This window comes from Heterodontus francisci, chromosome 18 (assembly GCF_036365525.1).
Source record: "Heterodontus francisci isolate sHetFra1 chromosome 18, sHetFra1.hap1, whole genome shotgun sequence".
Lineage (NCBI taxonomy): Eukaryota > Metazoa > Chordata > Chondrichthyes > Heterodontiformes > Heterodontidae > Heterodontus > Heterodontus francisci.
In genome coordinates this window covers 6,335,408-6,357,682 of record NC_090388.1, presented here as the reverse complement: position 1 = coordinate 6,357,682, position 22,275 = coordinate 6,335,408, and the positions used below count along the sequence as shown (strand labels likewise).

General features: G+C 43.4%; 1 protein-coding gene across 1 annotated transcript in view; it reads right to left on the bottom strand.

Moving 5' to 3' along the window:
* Positions 1-12,330, bottom strand: part of slc17a8 (solute carrier family 17 member 8) — a 65,763-nt gene extending 53,433 nt beyond the window's left edge. The window contains exons 1-2 of the mRNA XM_068051147.1: positions 12,230-12,330; positions 3,779-4,034 (exon numbers count right to left, since the gene is read on the bottom strand). Of these exons, the coding sequence (XP_067907248.1) occupies positions 3,779-4,034; positions 12,230-12,330 (357 nt within the window). The remainder of the gene's footprint in view (positions 1-3,778; positions 4,035-12,229) is intronic.
* Between the last annotated feature and the right edge of the window lie 9,945 nt (positions 12,331-22,275).

Below are 22,275 nucleotides of genomic sequence, written 5' to 3'. Positions count from 1 at the left end.
CATTGTTTGAAGCAGCCTGTTGTTGATATACAGCATTACCAAAGAGCTCCATCTACCCATCAAACAGCTGCTCACCCACAGCCTCCTCCAGTTAAAACACAGCAATTCCCAACAGGCATCCTTTAATTCCTCTAACATTTCAGCAAATCTCATTAAAGCTAAAGTAAATGAATTAAAGATTCAGTGAAACTGAGAGATGCTGCCCAGTTCCTGCTCTTTCATTTTTTACAAACCCACATCTGCATACTTACCTGCATTAATGATCGAGATACTCCGGGTTTTTTCATTAACGCTTCTAACTGGCTGGTAACTTGCTGTGACATATTATTGCCTTGTTTCATATTTAGCAGATGACAGAGTCTCCTTTTCCAAATCACTATAATATTGCCCAAATTAGATTGCGTGAATCACTTCCTACACAAGTTACATTCGAAATGAGTTTGGATATCCTCCAGGAACAATCTGTCAAAGCTATTTAATACATATTTGATCCATTCTGGGGATCTAGGTGCTGCTGGCAAGACCGACATTTATTGCCCATCCCTAGTTACCCCTTGAGAAGGTGGTGGTGAGCTGCCTTCTTGAACAGCTGCGGTCCTTGGGGTGTAGGTACACCCACAATGCTGTTAGGAAGGCAGTTCCAGGATTTTGACAGTGAAGGAACGGTGATATAGTTCCAGGTCAGGATGGTGTATGTTTTGCAGTGTGTTTTTGTGGTGTTGCCATGTGTCTGTTGCCCTTATTCTTCTAGGTGGTAGAGATTGCGGGTTTGAGAGTTACTGTTGGAGAATGTGAAATAGTGGGTGCCTCCCTCTAGCAAAGGGGTGTCTAGAATGAGACCCTTGGTTACAGCCAGTCCAGCCCTTGAAGTCCAGGCCACTCAGCTCAATTTTGCTTCTATTTCTCACTCACTGAAGGTTTTGGACAGGGCAGCTCTGAATGCTGTTGCCTCAGTGATCAATAAGAAATTGGTATGGTAGCATCGTGGTTATGTTGCTGGCCTAGTAATCCAGAGGCCTGGGCTAATAATATGTTTAAGTCCCACTGTTGTTGCTGGGGAATTTAAATTCAATTGACGAAATCAATCTGAAATAAAAAAAGCTACTATCAGTAATGGTGACCATAAAAATGGTGGATTGTTGTTAAACCCAACTGGTTCACTAATCTGAGGTTTATATGTGACTCCAGATCCACAGCAATGTGGTTGGCTCTGAAACGGCCAAGCAAACCATTCATTTACATATAAGGCAACTCACTGCCTCCTTCTCAAGGGTAATAAATGCTGACCTTGCCAGCGACACTCACATCCCATGAATGAGTATTAAAAAACCTGACATAGATGCAGAGATATAAACATTATTAGTGGCCCATCAAGGCAAAAAGCTTGGAAAGCCCTTTCTCTATATTATCAGAAAATAGTTGATAAAGGAGAAGCTTCGGTTAATATTGGATGGTTTGATTGTTCACTACATGTACGCTCAAATGGAGTGGAAAACTGTCTCTTAAACATACCTCAGTAGTGATATTTAATGGAAATTATCCTTTGTTTTTTTTTTATTTTAGAGATACAGCACTGAAACAGGCCTTTCAGCCCACCGAGTCTGTGCCGACCAACAACCACCCATTTATACTAACCCTACAGTAATCCCATATTCCCTACCACCTACCTACACTAGGGGAAATTTACAATGGCCAATTTACCTATCAACCTGCAAGTCTTTGGCTGTGGGAGGAAACCGGAGCACCCGGCGAAAACCCACGCGGTCACAGGGAGAACTTGCAAACTCCGCACAGGCAGTACCCAGAACTGAACCCGGGTCCCTGGAGCTGTGGTGCTAACCACTGCGCCACTGTGCCGCCCATTTTTTAATTGGTTTAAGATTTAACTTAGGGTGCCCAACATCCCTGTCACAGCACCTCCTACAACAACAACCTTGATTGGGACATGTGGAGGCTCCATTCCCCCAAAGTTTCCATAGAAACTGATGGGAAAAGCTGGGATTCGAATTGACCAAATATCAGCCTAACATGGAGCCCATCTGGTGGAATTGACGGAAGGAGAGTGCATGAACAGGCAATTTCAGCAGGAGGGGTGGAAATGGGGATGGGAAATGGAGGGGTGGAGGGTAGAAACTCAGACCCACCCAGGGTGTCCCACCACTTTATGTCTACCCAGCATATTGTACTCTGGGAGACTGGGAGCTAATTCTGTTCACTCACCCCTCGCTCCATCTTATGTCATGGTAGCACTTTTGGTTTGAATCTGTGGGCTGTTCCTGGACGAGCCAAGAAACTTGGAGAGACATATTACATGGATTACATAGCATTTACAGCTTGGAAACAGGCCACTCAGCCTAACTGGTCTAATCCAGTATATATGCTTCATACAAGCCTCCTGCAATCTTACTTCATTTCACCTATCAGCATATCCTTCTTTTCCTTTCTTTGCCATGTACTTATCTAGCTTCCTCTTAAATGCATCTGTGATGATCACAACCAGTGGAACCTCAGTCCTGCTGAGAGAAGGGGCCAGTTCAGCTGTGGACCCACTTTGGGGCCGAATGTTAAACAATTCTTTGACCTCTTTGACTCAGGAAACCTCTTGCTCCTCATTCAGGGCAGCATCCTGTCTTGGGAGTTGTTAACTGACACCCATCAGTGGGATATGGAAGAGGCATTGTGTTGTAAATAGTGAGGAGGAAAGCCTTAGATTACAGGATAATATAGATGGGCTGGTAAAATGGGCAGAGCTGTGACAAATGGAATTTAATCCTGAGAAGTGTGAGGTGATGCATTTTGGGAGGACTAACAAGGCAAGGGAATATACAATGGATGGTAGCACCCTAGGAAGCACAGAGGGTCAGAGGGACCTTGGTGTATTTGTCCATAGATCACTGAAGGCAGCAGCACAGATAGATAAGGAAGGCATATGGGATACTTGCCTTTATTAGCCGAGGCATAGAATATAAGAGCAGGGAGGTTATGATGGAGCTGTATAAAATGCTAGTTAGGCCACAGCTGGAGTACTGTGTACAGTTCTGGGCACCACACTATAGGAAGGATGTGATTGCACTGGAGAGAGTCAGTGCAGAGGAGATTCACCAGGATGTTGCCTGGGGGGCTGGAGCATTTCAGCTATGAAGAGAGACTGAAAAGGCTAGAGTTGTTTTCCTTAGAGCAGAGAAGGCTGAGGGAGGTAAGATTGAGGTATACAAAATTATGAGGGCATTGATAGGTTAGATAGGAAGAAACTTGTTCCCTTAGCGGAGGGGCCAATAACCAGGGGGGATAGAATTAAGGTAAGGGGCAGGAGGTTTAGAGGAGATTTGGGGAAAAAAAATTTCACCTAGAGGGTGGTTGGAATCTGGAACGCACTGCCTGAAGAGGTGGTAGAGGCAGGAACCCTCACAATATTTAAGAAGTATTTAGATGAGCACTTGAAACACCATAGCATACAAGGCTATGGGCCAAGTGCTGGAAAATGGGATTAGAATAGTTAGGTGCTTGATGGCCAGCACAGACACGATGGGCCGAAGGGCCTGTTTCTGTGTTTTATAACTCTATGAGGCAGCACAGCTTGTTCAATGACAGATAGAGCTCCTGTCCTGCATCCTTCCGGTGTCCCATTTGAACCAATTGAATTTCTAGGCTTCTTTACATGAAAACATGATCTAACGTCACACCCACAGAATAGCACTCCACGTTTTTCCTATTTTTACGCCCTGCTCCCTTTGTTAGACGCCCATCTATAGGTTCAGCCTGTGTGCGCGGAACCTACCTCAATCTCTGCCTTGCCATTCACATAGACGGTGCTGTTGTTGACCATTTCAACTATTGCCACGCCCAAGTTGCATCTGATGCCAAAGGAGATGCAGAATCCAAGAGCACTCATGATGGCAATAATATAACGCTTGGGCATGCCAAAGCAGTGACAGTCACACAATGGCTGCTTCAGTACGGCAGACTTCACTGGCTGACCATCTTCATTCAACTCAATTTCTTCCTCCTCTTCCACATTCGTGCCATCTACAGCTCTGGGGGAGTGACAGCAATCACAGAGGATCAAATGTAGCAGCAAATCATGGAAAGCTTCACATTGTCACAATGGGAACTATGCACAAAATCAGGATCATTCAGTGTATGAAGCAATAGGACATAATTTGCAAAGGAATTTCTACATTTGGTACCATAGGTTTCTTAAGCTGGTCTTTCCATTATTTCTAATTTATTTCATCATTTAATTGCCCAATACAGTATGTGGTAGAAGCCCTTAGGGTGTGCCTATGGAATGACAGACAGAACTAAAGCGGGCTTATAATATCAGCTGCAGAGTTTCTGAGGGGAGAGTTATTGGTCACACGACAAATGCACTCACGCTAACTCCCGCTGCCCTGTTATTCTTAATGCAAGGATGAACTTTTTTAATATAATCCGGTTAACATTGGTATCGCCAAAGCACAAAGTGGGATTTTCTATGAATGTTTTAAATGGTTGGCACGGAGCAGCAGTAGTTGGAAACTACACATCTGTACCACCAGCTCCATCGCTCTCCATTTACATCTACATCTCTGTCTTTACCATCCTCTCTATCTGTTGTACATGCAGATATCACTTTAAAAATCAATGTCAAGTGGTTAACCGTTCCCTACATTGCAACAGTTAATAGAGCACTATTCTTTCTCTGGGGGTTCTATGTGCAAGTGTCTATTGGAGCCAGTTATGCTTTTAGTTTTATGGTTCTCACAGTAGACTGTCCTGGAACCACTTACAATTGGTGTAAGATAATTGGTAAGATACGAACCCAACACTATCTCCCTCTCTTTATCTCCTCTCTGAATCTATTTTGGCCTTTAGCTCCCTCATTCCCTCTTCTCTATCTATCTCTCTGTCTCTCTATTTCTCTCTACCTATCTCTATCTCTCTATCTATAACTCTATCTAACTCATTCTCTATCCAAATCCATTTCTACCTCTAGCTCCTTCCAGAGATGCTCTAATACTCTTCACTAAGAGAAATCATATCACCAAGCTCTTTGATGACATCTACTGAAGCATCATGAGATAAGATAGAAGAGTACAACAAAGCACAGAGCAAGTAAATTCTGTACAGCCCATAAAGTAGATGGAGTCGAGGTACAGATCAGCCATAATCTCATAGGATCAAGGGGCTGATGGCCTCCTCCAAAGAAGGTTTACAATCTGCCCACTGACAAATCCCCATATGATCTGAGGGAATGGTCCCGAGGTTTCATTCTGGGTGTATTTAAACCCTAGGGGTTCAGGCTGCTAACCTCACCTCCCAACAGCACAAATCAGAGATTGCCCCCAAGTTATCGTTTGGCGCTGTTGGTGAGAGGGGTTCCAAACCTGCCAAAGCTTGCTTGGAAAATCAGCTCCAGCACTGTTAGTGATGCTGAAGTTTCACACCAGTGCTGAAACTGGAGGGAAAATCTAGGGCAGGACCCAACAAGGCTCCAGAGAGAAGCTGTGTCCAGGACATCCATGGAGTGGAGCTCCTGCATAGTTTCCCTACAGGTGTACAACATGACCAGGCAAGTTCTCAGCACGTTTTACACATGGCTGTAATTAATTGAAGTGCTTATAGGAAGGCACCCCACTTTCTGTTACCAGGTTTTGCAGATAGGACCAAAGGAGAGACATAGGAACAGGACGAGGCCATTCAACCCCTCAAGCCTGTTCCGCCATTCAATTAGATCAGGGCTGCTCTGTGCCATAACTCCACTCTTCTGCCTTTGCTCTGTAACGCTTGCTACTCTTACCCAACAAAAGTCTATCGATCTCAGTTTTGAAAACGCCAATTGACCTCCAGCATCTACAGCCTTTTAGGGGGGAGAAAATTTGGTTTTCTTTCATTAGAACAGAGGTTATTATGGGGTGATTTGATAGAGGTGTTTAACATTATATAGGGATGGAACAGAATAGGAAGGAAATGATTATTTCCATTGGGATCAAGAACAAGGAGACAAAGGAATAAGATTAAATGTAAAAGATTGAAGACAGAGAGCAGAAGAAACTTTTTACTCCCGGTGGTGAGGCTATGGAATTCTCAAGCAGAGTTAGTGACTGAAGCAAAGTTCATATCAATATTTAAGAATAGGTAAGATAGGTGGTTAATTGCAAGAGGGATAAAGTGATGTGGGAATTGAGGGGTACATAGGATTAGGATGCTGCTCACGTGGAGGATAAACACCACCACAGACTGGTTGAGCCAATTTTTTCAAATGCTTCCTTGTTATATCTACATAACTCTTAATATACTTTATACGACAACAGAGCACAACATCTAGGCTGGCACTTGAGCCTAGCACTGAGGGACTGCTGCACTGTTGGAGGTGCCACGTTTCAGTTGAGATGCTAAACTGAGATCCCACCTGCCTGTTCTGGTGACTGTAAAAGATCCCAGGGACTATTTTGAAGAAGTGCATGGGAGTTCTCCCAATGTGCTGGCCAATATTTATCCCTCCAGCAAAAACAAGTTATCTGGCTATTTATCTCATTGATGTTTGTGGGACCTCACTGAATGAACATCGGCAGCTGTGTGCCATTACAACGGTGACTACATTTCAAAGAAAAACCTTATTCATTGGTTTTGAGGCACTTTGGGATGTCCTGAGGCCATTGAAGGTCCTGTATAAACACCTGCTCTTTAATACATTTTAGTAGATTTTTCACCACAGTAATATCACTACTTTCCATTGTGTTTGGGCTGGGGGAATAATTTCATCTGCGCACTGCGTGTAAATGGAATTGTGAACCTACTCCTCTTGTGACACATAGTTCTCAGCAGAAATCTCCCCTCTGCCCCCTCCCCCAATACACCCTCACTCTTTATTTCCAGGTCAGACCACAAGACCATTACAGATAAGGGAGGCCATTCAGCCCTTTTTAGGGCCAAGCACAGGGATCCTACAGTTCAGTTGTTGCTGCATTCAGTTGGAACCTTACGGCACAGAAGGAGGCCATTCAGGCCGCCATGCCTTTGCTGGCTCTGGGAAAGAGCTGTCCTATTTAGTCCCGCACCCCAGCTTTGTCTCCATAATCCCACAAATTAGTCCTCTTCTAGTACATGGCCTGTTGAAAGTTCTGAACAGTTTCTTAAATAACTCCAGAATTTGTGCTCGACAAATCTGCCCAGATAATATACAACATACTGATTAAGAAAACCATCTTTGATGAATTCTGTTTTCAGCCCAATCTGTCATCTTATCGTAGTTTACCAAAGAGTAGATAGAGTGCCCCATAATTATACCTCTATTACCACAGAAACCCTCCTGAAGACAGCTGATGGGAGAAGTACAAAAATGATAAGTCTCTTAACAGAGAGGAAGAACAGAGTGAATCATAAAATCAAAGAACAGTATAGCACAGAAGGAGGACATTCAGCCATTGAGTCTGTGCTGGCTCTTTCAAAGAGCAATCCAGTTAGTTCTACTCACTCACTTTTTCCCCATAGTCCTGCAATTTTTTCTCCTCAAGTATTTATCCAGTTCCCTTTTGAAGGCTGCTGTTGAATCTGCATCCACCGCCCCTTCAGCAGCTGTCTTCAGGATAATTATGGGGCACTCTATCTACTCTTTGGAAGACTACGATAAGATGACAGAATGGGCTGAAAACAGACTGTAGGATCCCTGTGGATGGTCCTAAAAAGGGTTGAATGGCCTCCCTTATCTGTAATGGTCTTGTGGTCTGATCTGGAAATACATAGTGAGGGTGTATTGGGGGAGGGGGCGGAGGGGAGATTTCTGCTGAGAAGCATGTGTCACAAGAGGAGTAGGTTCACAATTCCATGGCACACAGTGTGCAGATGAAATTATCCCAGCCACAAGCGAAGCATAAAAAGATTTTACCTCGTGTCGTCTCCGGTTCTTTTGTCAATCACTTAAATCTGTGCCTCTGAGTATCAACCCTTCAGCCATTGGAAACACTTTCTCCTTATTTACTCTATCTAAACCTTTCATGATTTTAAGTGCTGCTGTCAAATCTCCTCCTAGCCTTCTCCGCACTAAGAAGAACAACCACAGCTTCTCCACCCTATCCAGACAACTGTAATCCCTCATCCCTGGAATCATTCAAGAGAATTTCTTCTGTACCTTCTCCTAAACCTTCACATCCTTCCTAATGTGTGGTACCCAGAACTGGACACGGTACTCCAGCTGGGGCTGAACGAATGTTTTATATTAGTTCAGCATAACTTCCCGGCTTTTGTTCTCTACACTTCTATTTCTAAAGCCCAGGATCTCGTCGGCTTTATTAACTGCTTTGTTAACCTATCTTGCCGCCTTCAAAGATTTGTCCACAAACAGCCCCAGAAGAGGCTTGAGGAGCAGAAACACAGATGAGATTCAGGGTTTCATATACTGAAGCATTGACTAGCAGAGCAGAGAAGTGATGCTGAATTTGCACAAGACATTGGCTAAGCTACACTTAAAATATTGCAAAGTTCTCTGGGATCCCCAGTGTAGAAGGGAAAGTAAAGCTATTCACCAGAATGACATCAGAAATGGGAGATTTTAATTATGATGAATTTGCTCAAAAATGAGGGCAAAATACTGCGGATGCTTCTGGCAGCATTTGTGGAGAGCAAAACAGAGTTAACGTTTCAGGTCGATGACCTTTCAGCTCTGATGCATTATTTCTCTCCATAGCCTGACCTACAACGTGATTCCAGAATTTCATGTTTTCATTTTTAAAAAATCATGGCTTTTTTGAAACAGGAACAAAGAGTGTTAAAGGGGTATATAATGGACAACTTCAAAATTCTGCACAGTTTTGAGAGGGTAATTAGTAAATGACTGTTACCGCTAATCAGGGAATCAGTTACAAGGAGGCGTAGACTGGAAAATGAAGCAGGATATTCGAAGAAATGTTTTCACTCGGATGGTTATTAGAACAAGAATGTTTTACCTGAAGGGGCTATTGAGGCAGAGACCAGAATATCATTTATAAGGGAATTGGATAAGTATTTGAAAAGAAAGAACATAACAGGATACATGGAAATGGAATTAAAGAAGCTGATAAATTTGCACCAGCACCAGCTTAATTGAGTGAATGGCCTCTTTCTGTGCAGTGATTCTGTCGTCTCACTTACTGACATTTTAACGGCAATTCATAGAACAGAATTGTAGAATCTTACCACCCAGCGAAAGGCCATTTGACCCATTGAGTATGTGCCAGTTCTTTTGAAGAGCAATCCAGTTCACCCCACTCCCCCTGTTCTTTCCTCATAGCCCTGTAAATTTCTCTTTTTCATGTATTTATCCTGTTCCCTTTTGAAAGTTACTATTGAATCTGCTTCCACCGCCCTTTCAGGCAGCGTGTTCCAGATCACAATAACTTGCTGCATTAAAATAATCCTCCTCATCTCCTCTCTGGTTCTTTTGTCAATTACCCTACTCTGTGTTCTCTAGTTACCTACCCAGTTGGCAGTGGAAACAGTTTCTCCTAATTGTCTAGTGATTGTGTTGAATAATTACTGTTTCTGTGCCCTGGCTCTATAACTACTAGGACCTATTTCGAGATGTTCAGGAACTAGTCAGCCAGTAGAATGAGGGATCGTTGGCTGCAATGGGATGTATTGTATTGAAACTCAGAACCCAGAGGTGAAAGGATTGTATCCCCCTCTGTTTAAAAACTTTAGTTCAAATCACACGAGTGATCACTTAGTGTCAATATTTTTGAAAGTTTTCAAAATTGAATTACAATGAACAAATGAACTTGCGTTTATATAGCACCATACACAACCCCAGGACATTCCAAAGTGCTTTACAGCCAATGAAGTACTTTTGTAGTGTAGTCACGTTACCATATAGGAAACATGCAGCCACATTGCACACAGCAAGCTCCCACAAACAGCAATGTGATAATGACCAGATAATCTGTTTTTATGATGTTGATTGAGGGATAAATATTGACCAGGACACCGGGGAGAACTCCCCTGCTCTTCTTCAAAATAGTGTCATGGGATCTTTTATGGCCACTAGAGAGGGCAGATGGGGCCTCAGTTTAATGTTTCATCCAAAAAAGCACCTCCAACAGTGCAGCACTCCCTCAGTACTGCACTGGGAGCATCAGCCTGGATTATCTGTTCAGTACCGCTGGAGTGGGACTATGAACACAAGATCTTCTGACCCAGAGACCAGAGTGCTACTCACTGAGCCATGACTGGGAGAAGTAGGTTTCAAGAATGTAACACATTCTCAGGTTTGGATAGCATTGAGCAATTGCTCCAGATTTACCCAACATGTCTCAGTCACTTGATGTATCAGTTTCTCATAAAACATTCCAGCCTATATTTTATCAACAACAACCTGGATTTATATAGCACCTTTAACATAGTAAAAGCATCCCAAGGTATTTCAAAGGAACATGGTCAAACAAAATTTGACACCGAGCCACACAGGGAAATATTAGGATGTGTGGCCAAGCTGGTCAAAGACATTTTAAGGAATGTCTTAAAGGAGGAGAGAGAGGTAGTGAGGTGGAGAGAATTCAGGAAGAGAATTCCAGAGCTTAGGGCTTGGGCAGCTGAAGGCACGGCCGACAATGGTAAAGTGATTAAAACTGGGGATGTTCAAGAAGCCAGATTTGGAGGAGGGCGAAGATGTTGGAGGATTGTGGGGATGGCGGAGGTTACAGAGATAGGAAGGGGGTGAGAAGGCCATGAAGGGGTTTGAAATTCCAGGCACTGAGGGACTGGATCAGGGAGCACAGGAGGTGATGGCTGAACGGTACTTGGTGCAAGTTAGGCCAAGGGCAGCATTTCTGGGCTGCAATGGAGGATAATACAACAACAGTACAGTTAGTTACAACAGCCAAAACATTTAAATAACAGAGAACATTTTTACATGAGCAATCACCTCAATTTTATGAATGTGTTTATTATTAATTCATAAACCATACTTCTGTAAATGATCGCCTTGTACAGCACATAGAATCCAGTTCTCATTGCATCAAGCTGTGCTCTAAGATAAATAAATGCGGAAAGGCAACATTAATTGTGATGGATTCTCTAACTAATAAACTCTCGGGAGAAACTGATAGTGGATAATCATGGCTAAAAAACTAGAGTTTAGTGCCATTGTCAGAAAACAAATCCCCGATAAATCATTGCAAATTAAGGCTCCTCTTTCTATTTAAAAGCGTGATAGCTGCTCCCTTATAAACTGCACTGAAGTTGCATTTATTTTTTCCGTTTATATGCATTAACAAGGCAACAGTGATTGATTTACAGTCAGTGTCTTGGACTGAGTGACTTTTCTGAGGTATGATTTCTGATCACTGACACTGAATGAGACTGTGTTTCAAGCTAATGACATTCCTCGCCCCCCCCCCCCCCCCAAATATAGCCAGGACAATTACTACTATTGAATTCTTTCAGTTAGACAATATATCATCGGCACTAATGCATAATAATGAACATTGTACAGACACGACCGGTCATAATAGTGATAATAAATATTCTTTGCAGCATCTTAATGATACTCTCATCTCTTATTACTTAGGAGATTTTTTTTTTATAAGAAGGTGCTTTCTGAAATTGAGGTACCTGTTGAATCATTGCTCTAGTTTATGCTACAAGAATGGGCGTGTCATGACTCCGGAAATCTTGCAAATCTATCTATTGTTGATGTATAAACGGATTCATCAGTCTCTGCATCTTGTGTGGAATATGATTCAGCGGAATAGATACCAAGATATCACTGTCTAAACAGACAGACTGGTGAATTTTAACTATTTCTCCTAATTAGAAAGAGATCTAAACAAATGACCTCGGGGCCATTTCCAGATTAGATTAGATTACTTGTTAAAATAAAAAATGTACAGAAATGTACTGGAAGGTTTTCGGGGTTTTTTGGGAGGTAGAAATTGCTGTATATAAATCTTTAAAACCCCACAAAGCGTGGGTCAGACAGCTAAAGGTTGACCTGCAGTAATTACAGTATTTTTATCTCAATGTTTTGCTTGAAAGAATGTTTATGATGAATATTCACAGACTGTTACCCTCCCGGGTCCTGTTCTACAAACACAAACTTCCATCATCTCCTTTACTGCAATCTCTATAATGAACACACAGCCTTCAATCATTCAGGAATACTGAGCTCTTGGCGCGAATTAAACACTGGGCGGTAGCTACCTTTATACAGCGCCTCTTCAAAAACTTCCAACATTGAGGAAGTTTGTATTTAAAAAAAATCTTTCTCTCTCTGTACCTTCGAATCTGACCTAGTGAATCTCCCATCGTGTACTTGGCTTCCTCTTTGACTGGTTTGAAGAATGTATCCTTCAGAGTGGCAAATCCTTTGAAAGGCATCTTTGATGGGCTGAGGAGGGAGTTTCCCCCCTTTGTCTTCTTCCCAGCTGCTGGTTATATCCTCTCAGTGTCCATCAAACCAGGGACATCGGTGTCCTCGCTTTGTGTTCCATGGTCACTCTGAGCGAAGGCTGCGATTCCCTCTCTTTATTGAGATAGCTTTTTTTTTTTGCCTCCACCTCTCCCTCTGCTCCCAACCAGTTCGGGAAGTTTGGATCAAGAATCCCGAGAGACTTTCTGGCGACCGGCTTGATCTAGAAATGAGAGCAGGTGAACATTTTATCATCCATAACAAAATCCCTGGTGTTCCTTGGAGATGTGTTCCTGTTCTCACACGTGGAGGGTCAATAGACTTCCCCCCGCCCCCTGCCCCCCTCCAAAAATAAACCCCAAAATATCAAGGCATCTGTGAAACTTTTGCATCACATCATCTGGTGTCCACTGAGCTGTTCACGAGGTGCTCCTGCTACCTGTTCAGCCTCTTACAAATGGTTCGCAACTCCTTGTCACAACACAAGAGGCAGCGGAGATAGAGAAGGTGGAAAATAGTTTATTAAAAATTGACAGCTCTGTCGTCTAATGCCAGCAACCTTGCCTTATTGTAACTGTAACTGATAGTGAGGATAGAAACTCATTATTAAAACCTCACACCCCTTTCAGTAAAACATGCATGAACCTTTTGGCACTTGCCAATTTCTGCCACTTCCCAAAGCTTCCCAAACAGTTAATTATTTCACGGTGCTGTTTCAGAGACATTTCATCCGCCTTGCTTTATGCATTTATTGTGTTACGAATGTGGTAATGTGGCGTGAACATGAATTGAAAATATATGTTACATCTGTGTGATACATTTTAAAAGCATATGAAACAAAACGTTTCTCAATATACGAGAAATTCATCGAAGTTGTCATTTGCCAAGATTTTTTTTTTTACATTTTAACCAGACTGCAATTTACTGGAATTTAAAAATTGCTGGTTAATTTGATAATGCGAATTTAATATTTCTGGGCGGATGTTCTATGATTCTCGAAAGTTCCGAAGTTAGGAAACGAAATACAATATAAATACAAGGATTTTCAGTTTTGTCTAGTTTACCGACATCTAACCTGGCAGATTTTTTTTTTCTGAATATATGGTCAAAAATTGGAAACCTTTCAACAACAACTTGCTTTTAAATAGCTCCTTTAACATAATAAAACATTCTAAGGCGCCTCACATTATAAAGCAAAATTTGACACTGAGCCACATAAGGAGATATTCGGGCAGATGACCAAAAGCTTGGACAAAGAGGTACATTTCAAGGAGTGTCTTAAAGGAGGAAAGAGAGACAGAGAGGTGGAGAGGTTTAGGGAGGGTATTCCAGAGCTTGGGGCCCAGGTAGCTGAAGGCATGGTCACCAATGATGGCGTTATTAAAATCAGGGGTGCTCAAGAGGCCAGAATTAGAGCAGCACAGAGAGCTCGGATGGTTGTGGGGCTGGAGGAGGTTACGGGGATAGGGAAGGACTAGGCCATACAAAGTAGCTTACAATGTCTTATATTTATATTTTTATTTTTTTTAAATTTATATTTAGAGATACAGCACTGAAACAGGCCCTTCGGCCCACCGAGTCTGTGCCGACCAACAACCACCCATTTATACTAATCCTACATTAATCCCATATTCCCTTCCACATCCCCACCATTCTCCTACCACCTACCTACACTAGGGGCAATTTACAATGGTCGATTTACCTACCAACCTGCAAGTCTTTGGCTGTCAATCTTCCCCATACAATATAGCCAACAGCAATTCCGTAGTCATGAACTGGCACAATGTGTTGGTAAAAGGTAATATCGAAGATTAATGCAGTGATGAGATTGTTCATTTGTGATTTTCCCATCCAATCTCTGATGGTCATTTTGTCTCAGTGGGGGTTTGGACCAATTTGTCACCTGCTCCTGTTTGCTGCCCCCTTGTGGTAAATGAGGTGCCCTACACCGGAGGCTTTCAAACTTTTCTGACCCCTCGCAAATAAAACAATTTTACAGCTCTGAAGGAGACCATTGGCACATCGGTGCAGTGCTGGAACTTTGAAAGAGCTATCCAGTTAGTTCAACTCACTCACTCTTTTCCATAGCACTGCAATATTTTTCTTTAATATATTTTCCCTTAAAATATTGACACACTCCCAGGGAATCCTAAAATAACAATACCTTGCATTTAAAAGCACATTTAACACAATAAAACCTCCAAAGGCTCATCACAGGAGCATTAACAAACAACATTAAACACCCAGCCACATAAGGAGATATTAGAACAGGTGGCCAAAAGCTTGGTCTTTTAAGGAGAGTCTTAAAGGAGGAGAGAGAGAGGTGCAGAGGTTTAAGGAGGGTATTGCAGAACTTAGGGCCCAGGTAACTGAAGAGATAGCTGTCAATGGGAATGTGATTAAAATCAAGGATGCATAAAAGGCCAGAATTGGAGAGATCGTGGAGGGTTGTAGGGCTGGAGAAGGTTGCAGAGTTAAGGAGGAGAGGCAATGGAGGGAGTTGAAAATGAGGATGAGAGTTTTAGAATTGAGGCATTGCCTGACTGGGAGCTAATATAAGTCAATGAGTGCAGGGGTGATAGGTGAACAGGACTTGGTGCGAGTTAGGACACAGGTAGCAGAATTTTGAATCAGCTGGAAGATGGGGAAAGTGGTCAGGGGAGCATCGGAATAGTCATGTCTGGAGGTAACAAAAGCATGAATCAGGATTTCAGCAGCAGATGAGCTGAGGCAGGGGCCTAGATGGTCCATGTTATGGAGTTGGAAGTGAGCAGTCTGGGGTATCAGAGCATAGGTATTTGGAAGCTCATCTCCAGAATAAATAGGATGCCAAGGTTGTGAGCAGTCTGATTCAGCCTCAGACGTATTAACATATTCCCAGTGACCCTCTTCAAATATTGACACATTCCCAGGGACCTATCCTTTGGCAGGGTCTAAAGATGATAGCTTCAGCCTTCCTAATGCTGTTTCCAAGTAGTTGTAGTTCTTCCAAGACTGGATATCAGGCAAACAGTCGAACAAACGGAGGCTATGTAGGGGTAGAAGAGGTGTTGGAGAGGTAAAGCCATGTGTCAGTGTACAATTGGAGGCTGGCCCCATCTTAATATTAAAGGAGTGCAAGTACAGAGAGACCTTGTTTTTTATTTTCATTGGATGTGGGTGTCGCTGGCCAGGCCAGCATTGGTTGCCCATTCCTAATTGCCTGTGACAACTGAGTAACTTGCTAGGCCATTTCAGAGGGCAGTTAAGAGTCAACCACATTGCTGTGGGTCTGGAGTCACATGTAGGCCAGACTAGGTAAGGATTTCCTTCCCTTAAAGGACATTAGTGAACCAGATGGATTTTTACATCAATTGATAGTTCATGGCACCATTACTGAGACGAGCTTTCAGTTCCAGATTTTTATTAATCAATTGAATAATTAATTAATTGTATTTAAATTCCACCAGCTGTCCTCTACCTTGGTACCAGGCAGGTAACACACTTATGAGGGACTCACAATGACAGTTACAGAAATGCCTGTCTGTCCCTTGTGTTACAACCGAGGCTGCAGTAATGCACTGTCAATTCAGTCCCATTACTCCACAGGTCACAGCATATTATTAAAGTTTCCCACCTACTGGAAATTAGCCAAATTAATTACTTTATTAACCCCCAGAATAAAACACACCAAACCAGGTATCTTTAAACAAAAACAAATTAACTATTTATTAATAGACCAAATCTTAAACAATATTGAGATAAATCTATGTCTGAAAAGACGTTATAACTTCTTATTCCTCCTAACCCTCATGCACATACATATACATTCAAAAACCAACAGTAACTGGTTTTAAAAATGATGTCTTAAATTAGAGCTGTTTCTTAGGAATAATAAAACAACTGGGTTGTAAGTCCTGGTTGGTTACTTTCCCAGATCAGTGAGGTGTCCCAGAGTCAAATAGTTGGATGTTACTCGAAGTCTCCAGGCGAGTTGCTGAACAGTCTGTAATGGATAGATGTTGAAGGCACTTCGGCTGCAGTAGGCATCACAGGGATCTTTCAACAAGGAGTATAAGAACAGATCTACTTATATTTTGAATTAGCAGTCTATCAGTAGAAACTTTACTGAGTTTCCAGAGCTCCCAGAAACACAAAAAGCAACAGAAAGTCACTCCTGAGGCAGAGACTTCACAGTGACGGGAGTAAAAAGCGATTTTCTACCTCCAATAATGCAAAGATTCCTTTCCAGGGGTCGTTTCCTCTTTAGGCGAAACACAACCTGTAGGCCACTGTAGATTTTCTGCTGAGAGAAACAAATCCTTCCTTCCGGGAAAACACACTTCGCTGGTCTGCCAGATCAAACTGGTTCTAGCCAGTCTTTACACACAGTCAAACTGATACAATGCGGCATGTGACTGCATCTCTCTTGCTGTTGCTTAGGAACAGGCTTGCAGCTCACATACTCTATTCCCATAGAATATAAAATTTCTCTCAGTCTTAAAGGCACACAAACCTACCTCCCCTTAGTTTTTAAAACAGAGAGAAAAAAAAATGTTTCCATGACGCTTGTTAGGACCGAGGCGGGAGGAGTGCACTGTTTTTCTAGTTCCACTTCTCCATAGGTCACAACATATATTAAAAATGTTTCCCAGTTACCGATAAGGTCACAACATAGGCCGGAATTTTATGCCAGGCGGACGGGAGCCAGACTCTGACGTAAATGTTGGTGCCGATCCCACTCCCGCCCAGCCTGGGGATCCGTCCCGTATTTTACGGATCCCCAGGCTTTAATTGGCCCGACGCGGGACTTCCACCCACTTGAGGGAGGAGGTCCCGCCTCAGTGAGCTGCCGGCCAATCAGCGGTCCGGCAGCTCTTAGTCTCATCAGCGCCACCAGGAGCCGTGGCCACTGCTGAGACTGCAGCCCAGTCAACGCAGGAGGACGCAATGGAACCGGGACAGAAGGTAAGTTCAGGCAGCCTCACCAGGGGATTTATCGTGCCCTGGTGAGGCTAGGGTAGTCGTTTGGGGGGAGGGGGGCGTCTTGGATCCCAGGGCTGGGTTGGGAGGCGGGGGCGGCCCTCAATCGGGCACCCTGTGCCCCCCGGGGTGCGGAAAGGCCGACAGTTATAGCTGGGTGGCTTTTCACGTCCCCGGCACATCCCCTTGCCACGGGTAAAATACCTGTGGAGGCGGATGAGGGCCCTTAAGTGGCCGTTAAGTGGCCACTTAAGGGTCTTGATTGGCCTTGGGAGGGCGGGCTGCTTCTCACCCACCCCCCCCCCCCCCCCGCCGGACCTCCGTAAACTTGGTCAGAGGCGGAATCGGGGCAGTTAGGCTGCCCCCAAGCCACCATCCGACCCAGTGGGGCGGCATAAAATTCCGGCCATAGAATCTATTTTTATCCCAGAACAAAATACACTAACCAGCGTTCTTTAATAAACAGCAAAATTATCAGTTTATTATAAAACGAATCTTAACCAGTAATGAAGCAAAGCAGTAACACACAGATTGAAATATAAAAGTTCAGTTTTTACCCTAGCCACACACACACACACACACACACGTACACACACACATATACACCAGTTAACCGAAAAAATAAAGAGATTTACTGTTTAGAGCTCCATTACAAAAAAAATGACAAAAGGAATACTTTGGCCAGATATTTGCTAATTCTTGAAGAAAAAAAGAGAAGATATGGAAAGATGTTAGATGTCCTTTGTTTTGGTTTGGCATACCAAGTACGCGTGGACGGCTGACACTAGGATCTTCCTAGAACAGTTCTGGTCTGGCAACATGAGTATCAGTTTGGGTAGGCTTTCCAGGAAAATGCAGCAACAGGGATTTCAGGCAGTTTCTTACGTGTGCTTCTCAGTGCTTCTTAAAGAGATGGAAAACTGGCAGGCTTTTCAAAGAGCTGGAACTGACTGAGTTAGGGTTTGCTCCTTTGGCAAGGTTTTTCCAACTGTTTTATCAAATCATCGTCCATATCCTAACTCATTGTTCCAAGTGAAACCAAAAATATCTCAGGAGTCAAGCCTCCTGACCCGTATATAGCTTGATATTTTTCCACTGTTGAATATCTTTTTTGCTGTCAATTTAGCTTTTTGCAAAAGTATCCCACTGGCCTTTGTATGCCTGATTCATCGTCTTGTAACAGGACTGCCCCAGCCCCAGAATCAACTGCTACCTTGAAGGGCTTAGTGAAATTTGCAGCAGCCAACACTGGTTCATTAATCAAAATGGCTTTCAAAAGCCTCTCAAATGATGTTTGGCACTCTCCTGACCACACTGCCTTGGTTTTCCTTTTCTGTAGCAAATCTGTCAGTGGAGCAGCTATAAGTTTAGTACAAACTTATGGTATAAACCACACATCTGCAAAAACCTCATGATTTCTCATTTAGTCTTAGGGGTATGGAACTCCACCAATGCATGTACCTTTGCTGTTCTTGGCAACACTTGTCTAGAGATACAGCACTGAAACAGGCCCTTCAGCCTACCGAGTCTGTGCCGACCATCAACCACCCATTTATACTAATCCTACACTAATCCCATATTCCTACCACATCCCCACCTGTCCCTATATTTCCCTACCACCTACCTATACTAGGGGCAATTTATAATGGCCAATTTACCTACCAACCTGCAAGTCTTTTGGCTTGTGGGAGGAAACCGGAGCACCCGGAGAAAACCCACGCAGACACAGGGAGAACTTGCAAACTCCACACAGGCAGTTCCCAGAATTGAACCTGGGTCGCTGGAGCTGTGAGGCTGCAGTGCTAACCACTGCGCCACTGTGCTGCCCACTGTGTCCTTGCCCTACTGTATGCCTGAGGTAGGTTACTCCTGCTGTTGCAAATTTACTTTTGGCAAAATTTATTACGGAATCAGCTGATTGTAATTTTCTAAACAGAGCGTCTAGTTGTTTCAAGTGGTCCTTCCAAGTGTCACTGTATACCAGCACATCATCAAGGTAAACCACACAGTTAGGAACACTGGATACCACTAGGTCCATTAATCTCTGAAAAGTGGCGGGGCATTTTTGAGCCCAAGTGGCATCACTCGGCATTGGAAAAGACCATCTGGTGTGACAAATGCTGATATTTCTTTAGCTTGGGGTGTTCAAGGAACCTACCAGTATCCCTTTAACAAATCTATTTTTGTAAGAAACGTGGTACTGCCCACTCTGTCAATACAGTCTTTCAAGCGAGAAATTGTGTAGGTGTCTGTCATTGTTACTGCATTAACCTTTCTGTACTCTATGCCGAATCTAGTTGAACCGTCAGGTTTAGGCACTAACAGCACAGCGGAACTCCAGCTGCTTTGACTGGGTTCAATTAGGTGGTTTTCCAGCATGTATTGGATTTCTGCTTTTACCTGGGCCTGTTTCTCTGGACGTATCTGATAAGGACGCTGTTTTATAGGAAAGGATTTCCCTACATCCACATCATGTGTGGCTCAGGTTGTTCATCCTGGCTTGTCCCTACAGACTTTTTTAAATGCTGTGAGTAGCCTTGTTTGGTCTTCTCATTGTTCTGCATCTAAATATGAAAGCATAGGGCTGGATTTTATGTTTTTGCAGCCGAGTGTGGTGGTGGCCGTAAAAGATGGCAGCCCACATTTTATTCCGTGGAGCCGCCGTAATCTTATATGCGGCAGCTCATTAACATGGCCGGGGCAGCCCATCCCCCGATGATGTAGAGGGGGCGGGCGAGCTGTCCCCAGCAACGGTGTCCAGCACCACTGCGCAGGTGCCGGCACCATTTTTAAAGGGCTTTCAGCCCGTACATTTACTTTACATTTTTAAAGGGATATTACTTTAAAATGTATTACAAATAATGAAATAAATATTCCCAGCCCCTCTCCCACCTCCCCAATAAATTTACATTTCATCCCTTGTCCTCTCCCCCACCCCAAAATACTCACCTTCTGTACCTGACCTTTCCCCCCCACCAAAGGTCGGAAACTTTTAACTTTACCACTTCCCATCACCCCTTAGATCAATCAAGTAATTTTGACCCCGTTCCCCCTCTCCCTCACTGATAAATGTAGTTCCTCCCCCCTCCCCACAGGTGTCATGCCCCGCTTCCCCGGACGGGGATCCGAAGGAGCGTCAGTGCTGGCTGCCAGGATGAAGATCGCGGCGGCACATCAGGAGCCGATGGGAACTTCATTAATGCAGGTAAGTTAATTATTTTACATATTTAAATTGAGGTCCTATCACCGAGCGATGTGGGGGGCTGCCACGAGGCCTTATCACCGCCAGCAAAATTGGGACAGGCTCTGCCGGCGTCGAGGTCTGTGGCGGGCCTCATCTCGGGCAATCTTCATGCCCCCCTGCCACGGATCCTGACGTCGCGGTCCCTATAAAATCCAGCCCATAGTGACCAAGCTCCCTAACAATTCAATATTAGCCAACCGCATAGTAACAGGTTCAATTTGAGAATTGTCTAGGCCTCCTTTCTGCCTCATCCTCACTATCCCTTTTATCCTTCACTGTCCCTACTACCTCTTATCCTCCTCCCGGCTCTGATATTGTTTCAACATATTGATATGACACAGCCGATTCTTTTCCCGGCAATCTGGGGTGTTAATCAAATAATTTACTTTACCAATTCTCTTGACCACTTTATATGGTCCACTGAACTGTGCTTTTAACAATTTACCCTGTAAAGGCAGTAAAACTAACAAATCATCCCCTCGTTGAAATGTTTGGGTCTTGTCATGCTCATCTTTCCATTTCTTTATGGTTGTTTGGGAAGCTTTAAGGTGTTCCTGAGTCACTTTGCAAGTTCTCATGAGCCTTTCCCGGAACACGGATACATAATCTAGCACAGAGGATTAGTCTCTCTGTTCTAAAAACATTTCTTTAATTAGCTTTAGAGGACCTCTTATCTCATGTCCATAAACTAATTCAAAAGGACTAAAACTAGTAGATTCATTAGGTGAATCCCTAGTGGCAAACAAAAGGAATTCTAGTCCTTTATCCCAATCATGGGGACATTTATGACAGTATGCCCTGAACAGTGGTTTGAAGGTCTGATGGTACCTTTCTAAAGCCCCTTGTGTCTGTGGGTGGTTTGCTTAAGACTTTAACTGTGTTATACCCAAATTACCCATAACTTGCTGACAAATTTTAGACATAAAATTGGAAACTTGACCTGACTGAATCTCAATCGGTAATCCATATCGAGTGAAGAACTGGGTTAACTTCTCTTCCACTACCTTAGCAGAAATTGTTCTCGAGGGAATGGCCTCTGGGAACCGAGTAGCCATATCCATGATAGTGCTTTTGTTTTCAGAAAAGTTCCATAGTCTATCAACATGCTACTAAATGGTTCCCCAATAACTGGTTTGGGAATTAGAGGTGCTAGCTTTATGGCAGGTTGCGGTTTTCCCATAATCCGGCACGTATGGAATATTTTCCAAAACTGAACCACATCCTTGGAAAGACTTGGTCAGTAAAAATGTCAACCTATACGTGATTGGGTCTTCCGGATCCCCACATGTCCCGATGGGCTATCCTTAGTCGTTCCCGGTGATACTTGTGCGGTACCACTATCGGATGAAGAACCGTCCATTCTTCGTTCGTAGGTCTGTGAGGAGGTCTCCACTTCCTCATCAGAATCCAATCTTTAATATAGTAGCCTTGCAGAGCTCCCTGTGCCTCAACCTCTGTTACAAGTGATTACGCCACTTTATTTAACTCTGGATCAGCTTGTTGAGCCTTGATCAGAGAAGATTTATTAAACATTTCCTTTGGATTATCCAAATCCCCAAAGAAAGTTTCATATATTCGGCTATCTGTCTGTGGTGTCAATTTTACCTCCAACAATGGAACTTGTTTAGCCATTGCTCGGGTCACTAAACATGAAGGAAAATTTCCTGGAACCTTTTCCTGCAACTGTTCTGTCTCTTTAACTTCACTA